Source organism: Schistocerca nitens, chromosome 8 (assembly GCF_023898315.1).
Source record: "Schistocerca nitens isolate TAMUIC-IGC-003100 chromosome 8, iqSchNite1.1, whole genome shotgun sequence".
Classification (NCBI taxonomy): Eukaryota; Metazoa; Arthropoda; class Insecta; order Orthoptera; family Acrididae; genus Schistocerca; species Schistocerca nitens.
In genome coordinates this window covers 240,473,859-240,481,269 of record NC_064621.1, presented here as the reverse complement: position 1 = coordinate 240,481,269, position 7,411 = coordinate 240,473,859, and the positions used below count along the sequence as shown (strand labels likewise).

The following is a 7,411-nucleotide window of genomic DNA, read 5'->3' as shown; positions in this document are numbered from 1 at the left end:
GTCATCATCTGTCAGCTGTGGGGCTAGGATGTCAAGGAAGTCTTCTAAGGAAGCATCTCTACTTTGATGTACAGAATATAGCTCGCAATAATAGCGATAAATCTCGTCCATGATATCCTGCTGGGTTCTGAGAATCGTACCGTGTTTTGTTCGAATTTCATCAATAAAAGTCCTTCTCCTGTTTTTCGTATGTTTCACTAAATGATATAGGGAAGTAGTTTCATCTTCTGACACCGAATTTGCCTTCGATTTTATTTTCAACCCTTCCATTTGACTTCTCCTGATATTAAGTAACTTGGCTTTGACTTTTTTGATGTCTGCTATCCGAAGTGAGGAACCTGCTGAGACTTGATCATATAGATCTCTCAAAACGGAATAGTAATACTCTATAGTGCATTTCATTTCCCTTGCGCTCTGGGCACTGTATTGAATAAGAACTTTCCTCAACTTTGGCTTTGCCATTTTAACCCACCAGTCAATAGCAGTGGCATATCTACTACGGGCTCGCAGGCATATTGCCCATGTTTCTTTAATCAGATCTTCTAAATCATGATTTACTAACAAGGAAGTGTTCAAATTCCACTGATTCTTGAATCGGCGAACCGGCTGTCTTGTTAGATTTATGCAAGCTAAGACACTTGAATGGTCTGAAAAGTACGTAGGAATGGTTTCTACTTTTGTCACGGAAGTTTCAAGATTTTTAGAAATATATAGTCTATCAATCCTGCTGCGTGATATTGCCGTGACATAAGTGAACTCAACACTGGAGGGGTATTTGATTTCCCATACATCCTTTAATTCTAAACCAGTAACTAGTTGTTTTAGTTCACTTGAGAAATTAAAATTAGGTAACTGATCTTTTCGATTTAAAACACAATTAAAATCACCTCCAAGTAATAACTGTCTTGGCGATTTCCTTAACACTTAACAAGTATATCAGGTCATCTTTGAAGAAACGTGCCCTGTCAGCTCGATGAGAACTTCCTGAAGGGGCGTACAAGTTGACGATAGCCACATCATAGATATTTAGTCGTATTCCTCTTCCGGGTTCCAGTCGTTCCACCTCGCTTACTGCTATCCCTTCCCTCACCAAAATAGCTGTTCCAACACTTGTTTCGGGAGAGACATTTATGTAACTGACAAAACCGGGAATTACCAAATCCGAAATTAGAACTTCTTGTAACAGGGCAATATCAGTCGCGGATTCGTACAAAAATTCCTTAAGGGCCGATAATTTCAAACCGGTCGTGATTTTATTTACGTTTATAGTGGTGACAGAATAAGATTGCGTCATTGTGCTGTCACTATGTAGTTATTTTGATGAACTAATATAGTTTCATGTGGTTCAGGGTTCAGTTAAGCTGTAACAGCTTTCTCGGAAGGCTGAACATGGAATAACACTTCAGTCAGTTTATTAGTTACTGTCCCGTTTTTTTCTGCTTCTAATGTTTTCTCTTGTAACGCAAGCAGACTGATTTCCTGGTAAACTTTCTGATTTTTCCTCCAGTGATACGTGTACGACCGTTTCGGACTGAACATTCTTTGGGCTTGGGTCGCCCCTACCGGATTTTCCCTTCCCTTGGTTACGAACTACATTCTCATTTGGTTGTGTCGGTATTTTACTTCGCGGCTTATCTGGAGCAGCAGCAGACGCTTTCGCAATTTCGGTTGCCGGCGGCGCCTGCCCGGAGGTGTTGACCGTGATTTCAGTTTGGCCACCACTTCCTCTTTCTTTATTAATTTCACTCACTTTCTGATCGAGGGAAACAAGTGGAGACTGCAGTTTTGCAACCTCTCCCTGAAACTGTTTATTAACAGATAGATTCTGATCTTTGCAATCGGCTACTGCACCTGATGTTTCTTGCAAATTAATGCTGCTTACACCCCCTTCATTTTCTGGTACCGTATGTGTATTATCTTTCTGTTCATTAGTTTCCATTCGCATTTTGCCTTCAGGTTCCTCTGCCTCCTCATCGCACTGTTTTTGCTTGCGAAGTGAGGGAGTGGGACAAGACAGCTCGTCCTCTGAACAACTATCAGTTATCTCCAGAGGCCGTTTTTTCGGATGCGTTTCAGTTTCACGAGTAGTGGCAACAGGGTTTCCTTTTGTTGTTAACGGTGGAAAATGACTGTCATCGTGAAGGGAGACATCAGCTTGACCCGCTGCATTAACATCCTCAACCAGTTGTTCCGGGCTATTCTTTGGTAACAGATCATTTAAGGTAAGCTTCTGACGCTGTATCAAATTACTTTTAAGAACAACAGTTCGCCGCGGACATTCCTGTCTGAAGTGGCCGGTTTCGTTACATATATGACATGTAGCTTCCTGACCTGTATAAACAATTTGTGCCTTATACCCACAAACAGTTATGTGAGACGGAATATTCGTCTTAACGTCCATCTCTACACAGCGGACCCCGTTAAAACACTGCAGTTTAAAGCGAGGCGACCATCTTTCGTTTGCAATTGATTTAACGTCTCCGTAGTTTGAAAGAGCTTCCTTAATCTTATCATTTTCAATTTCAATGGGAAGATTCAAGACACGAACGGTTTTGTAATGAATGTCCGCTCTATAGATGGAAACCTTACTTTTATAACCATTTCTATGCACAAAATCTACTTCATAGCCCCACTTTCGTAACACTTTATCAACAGTCGAAGCACTGATTAACTTGACAAAAACACAGTATTTTTCCTGATCCAGTTGCCAGGTATGAACGGTTCCAGAATTTAGACCAATTACCTGTGTAATCCAGTCATCTATTTCCAGGGATGTCGGCTGAACAGGACGGGATTCCTTGTCAAAAGCAAATACCAGAGTATTCTTCCTGAGGTTTGTAGCCATGGTTAATCCAGCGAAGCAATTTCGGTTAAACAACCGAAATTCCAAGTAGCAGCAGCAAGACCAGAAAGAGCGATCAGATCACAAGGAACAGGAACGAACACGGAGATTAACGGACGGACGGCACTCGGCGGAGCCCAAGTACAGCGATGTAAACACGGAAGTGCAGCGCAACAGTTAACAGCGGCCACTCGCGAGCGCGGCTGAAACGGAACTGAAAATTTGTATGAGTGAAGCCATCCCCTCGGCCCCACACACAGATCATAATCTTGGTTTAAATTCTGGTGTTGAAATGTGTCTGAATAGATATAAGAAAGAAAGAAACTGTGTTCTGCAGAAGGCGAAGTGTAAGAAATTCAAATTGGTAAGACTTGGACGAATCTATGGAAGCAGGTGTAACAGGAAAATCCTAGTAGTGCTGTAGATGACGTTGATGATGGTTAAGTAAATGGGCGAAGAATCGTGGTTCAAGTGGCTCTAAGCACTATGGGACTTAACATCTGAGGTCATCACTCCCCTAGACTTACAAGGGAACCTTCTCATCGTACACCCCTCAGATTTAGTTATAAGTTGGCACAGTGGATAGGCCTTGAAAAACGGAACACAGATCAATCGAGAAAACAGGAAGAAGTTGTGTGGAACTATGAAAAAACTAAGCAAAATATACAAACTGAGTAGTCCATGTGAAAGATAAGCAACATCTAGGAGAGTCCGAATTCAGGAGCGCCGTGGTCCCGTGGTTAGCGTGAGCAACTGCGGAACGAGAGGTTCTTGGTTCAAATCTTCCCTAGAGTGAAAAGTTTCCTTTCTTTATTTTTGCAAAGTTATGATCTGTCCGTTCGTTCATTGACGTCTCTGTTCACTGTAATAAGTTTAGTGTCTGTGTTTTGCGACCGCACCGCAAAACCGTGCGATTACTAGCCGAAAGGACGTGCCTGTCCAATGGAAACCGAAAACATTTGATTGCAAGATCATAGGTCAATCGATTCCTCCACAGGAAAACACGTCTGATATATTCTATCCGACACTGGTGACGCCATGTGCGTCACATGACAGGAATATGTTGTCGACCCACCTAACTTGTACACTTGGTGAATGGCTAAAAAAAATTCTTCTACCTTGCCCAATTTAGGTTTTCTTGTGGATGTGATAATCACTCGCAAAAAAGTGTGAAAACATAAGAGTTTGTCACATAAACTGCAACAAATGAATGCAACAGTTTCACAGTCACACAGTTTTGTCTGTGCTCTGTCAAAACATATGTTTTTAACGTTTTCAAATTTTGCCGTGTGTAGACCGTCAAATCTTGCATATGTCCAAGCAAATCTGAACACGTCCTGGAATTTTGGAGAGCGAAGTTGATTATATGTGAGTGCCTGAACTTTGATAATTGTCTGAAAATAAAAAATTAAAATATTCTTCCGAGGGAAGACTTGAACCAAGAACCTATCGTTCCACAGCTGCACACGCTAACCACGGGACCACTGCGCTAATGGGTTTGTACCCACCTGGATGTTGCTTATCTTATACATGGACTACTCAGTTTGTAATTTTTTTTTCATAGTTCCACACAACTTCTTCCTGTTTTCTCGATTGATCTGTGTTCAGTTTTTCAAGGCCTATCCACTGTACCAACTTATAACTAATTCTGAGGGGGGTGCGATGGGGAGGTTCCCTTGTTAGAAATCCTTAAACCTAACTAACCTAAGGACATCACACACATCAATGCCCGAGGCAGGATTCGAACTTGCGACCGTAGCAGCAGCGCGGTTCCGGACTAAAGCGCCTAGAACCGCTTGGGCGCAGCGGCCGGCTAAGAAGCATCTTGATGCATTTCAAGTTTCTTTAGGTGGGATCTGGAAATGACAACAGGTCAGTTGGAAAGATGGTGTCAAGAACGGCGACAAGGATCAGAGAGGGTGCGGAAGTGTTGGTACCCCGGAGGATACGGACGTTGCGTGCCTGCGGCAGATAGCTGCTCCGCTAGCCGCTGTCCTTGCAGGCGCCCACCGGCTGTCCACAAGGATAGCTGGCGCTGCGCTGCACGGGGCGACCCAGTGGCGGCGGCGGCTAGAGCCGTCTGGCTGGTCACATGACCGCGCCGAGCGCTCTCTCCAGCAGGCGGTAGCGGCGGCGGCAACCGCAGGCACAGCAGTCGCCAGTTACTGGGTGGCCGCCTCGCTGCGACCAAGCCTCCGAGCCGCCTGCGCCGGCACCACTCGCCACCAGGTTCGCTGACCCCGTCTCCGCGAGTGCTCTCCTCTGGAAACTGCTCTGGCGTCTCTCACGAGAGAAGTGAACAGTCTCCACCAGCAGCAGGAGATTTGTGATCGTGTGCTCACACCTGTTCTCGCCGGAAACGCGCAGCGGCCGGTGTGAAAGTGCTCGAGTTTCAAGTGGTAACCAGCCAGTGAAACTGTGGTAATCGGAAAAGGGCAGTGTCGGTTGGGCCAGGCAGTTTCTCGTTTGTGGAATGTCTGTAGGCAAAGTGTGCTCCTGACATTGAGCAGTTTCCTCCTCTCAACAGTGCGCAGAAACGCAAAAGGTCTTTACGATGGAAGAAGTAGTGCCTAGATCCAGCAGCATCCCTCCACCACTGCCGCCCAAGACGCGCAACAGGACGCAGCAGCTGTCCAACTCGTCCAACAGCAGCAGCAGCAGCGGCGAGATCCTCACCACGTTCACTTTCCCCGAAATGCGCAGCGTGAACCTGGTCTCCACCGCCCAGCAGCAGCAACAGCAACAGGTACAAGAGCAACAGCAGCCGCAGGGGCACGTCGTGAAAATACGCATCAATCCGGAGCAGGAGTCTGTGGACTACACGCCCGCAGACGGCTGCATAAGGATCAGTGTCAACGGGACCAGCTCGCACCACCACCACGAGACAGTCATAGACACATCGGTCGGCGGCGGCGACGACGCGATCCTGCGCCGCAGCACCGGCGAGAAATCGTCCGCGACAGTGGTGACTACGTCGACGCCCGACCGCGGGCCCGGGGCGCCGTACTACTTTTACAACTCGTTCCAGTCGGCCAGCATGGTGATATCGAGCGGCCAGTCTTCTCCCAGCGACACGCTGGACAGCGGCACCTGCAGCGACCTGGACGGCAGCACGCCGCCACCGCTCCCCAAGAAGACCTCCGGATCGTCGCCGCCACCCCCGAGACCGGTCGCCGCCGTCGTCAACACTTCTGCAGCTCCGGGCGGCTCCACCGTGGTCGGGAACACAGTTACCGTGACGGTGAACGGGGGTGTCAGTGCCAGCACTTCTGCGCTCACCGCCTTCCACCAGCGCAACGGCAGCCTCACCAGCAGCGGCGCCGAGGTGGACTCCGAGGACGAGGAAGTGGACGACGACCGCATCAGCTGCGACTCACTCAACAGCCGCGAGCTGTCGTCACTCTCCGTCATCTCCACGACCGCCACCAACGATAGCGGCATTGTGCTCTCGCTGGGGGCTTCCGTCGATAAGATAACAGTGAACGCGCAGGATTGCAGCCCGTCTCTGACAGATAGCGGCATCGAACGCGACGCGCCTCCGCCGCCAGTCGCCGGCATGCCCGTGTCCACGTCGCCGCCGCCTCCACCGCCGCCTCCAGTGGCAGAGGTCTCTCCGGCCGCTCCGACGCCCCCTGCCAAGAGGCAGCGTCCGGAAGGTGGCTGCATCCTGCCACAGAGCTTGCTCAACGATATCCGCGAGCGCTCTGCCAAGCTGAACAGCGTGACCAACGGCAGCAGCCATGGCAGTGGCTCTCTCAAGAAAAAGGTCACCAGGACCTGGAAGGATGCGACGCCAGCCTCTTCGCCCTCCACTGAGGAGGAAAAGGCGGCGGTACAGCCGAAGCTCAAGCCGCTGAACATCGTCCCGATCTACGACGACTCGACGCCAGTGAAGAAGGCGCCACTGGGAGCCAGGCCAGAGGCTGAGGAATCCGAGACCGACGGGACACCCCAACAAGTGGTACAACCTCAGCAGCAGCCGCCTCCGCCAGTGCCGAAGAAGCCGACTCCGAGTCACGCCCAACAGAACGGCGTCGACCAGAAGGCAGCGCCCCTTACGAAGAATGTGGTGATAGTGGAACGTAATTCGCCAACATCGGACAAGAAGATAAATTGCGTGGTCCAGGAACGCACGTACGAAGACCGCAAGAAAGAGTGGGAAGAGAAGCAGCAGCAACTGGCGCGTCAACAACAGCTCGCGGCAATTCGCGGGTCCTTCAAATACGAGGCTGACCGGTTCTACAATTTCCACCTGAACGAGCACGCGCCCGACGACAGTGTCATCGTCCCCACGTCGCCCACCACGCCAACGGGCAGACGCGACTCCATCAGCTCCAACTGCTCCTCCGTCCTGTTGCAAGACGACGGCCTGCCCGACGCCGAAGAGACGTTCGCCGGCCTGAAGAACATCAGCGCCTCGTCGACCATCCGCAGTGCTAAGGGCACGGTGCGTGGAGTGAAGAACCGGGTGCGCGCCGGCATCGCCACCTTCCTCCAGATACAAGACACCAAGGTGAGTCGATGCGCCCTGCTGTGCTGCCTAACGCCCTCGGGGCAACACCTACCACA

General features: G+C 49.6%; 1 protein-coding gene across 1 annotated transcript in view; it reads left to right on the top strand.

Moving 5' to 3' along the window:
• The first annotated feature begins 5,024 nt into the window (after positions 1 to 5,024).
• LOC126199713 (uncharacterized) overlaps positions 5,025 to 7,411 on the top strand; it is a 626,550-nt gene continuing 624,163 nt past the window's right edge. Inside the window, exon 1 of the mRNA XM_049936640.1 lies at positions 5,025 to 7,355. Within this exon, the coding sequence (XP_049792597.1) occupies positions 5,397 to 7,355 (1,959 nt within the window). The 5' untranslated portion in view covers positions 5,025 to 5,396. The remainder of the gene's footprint in view (positions 7,356 to 7,411) is intronic.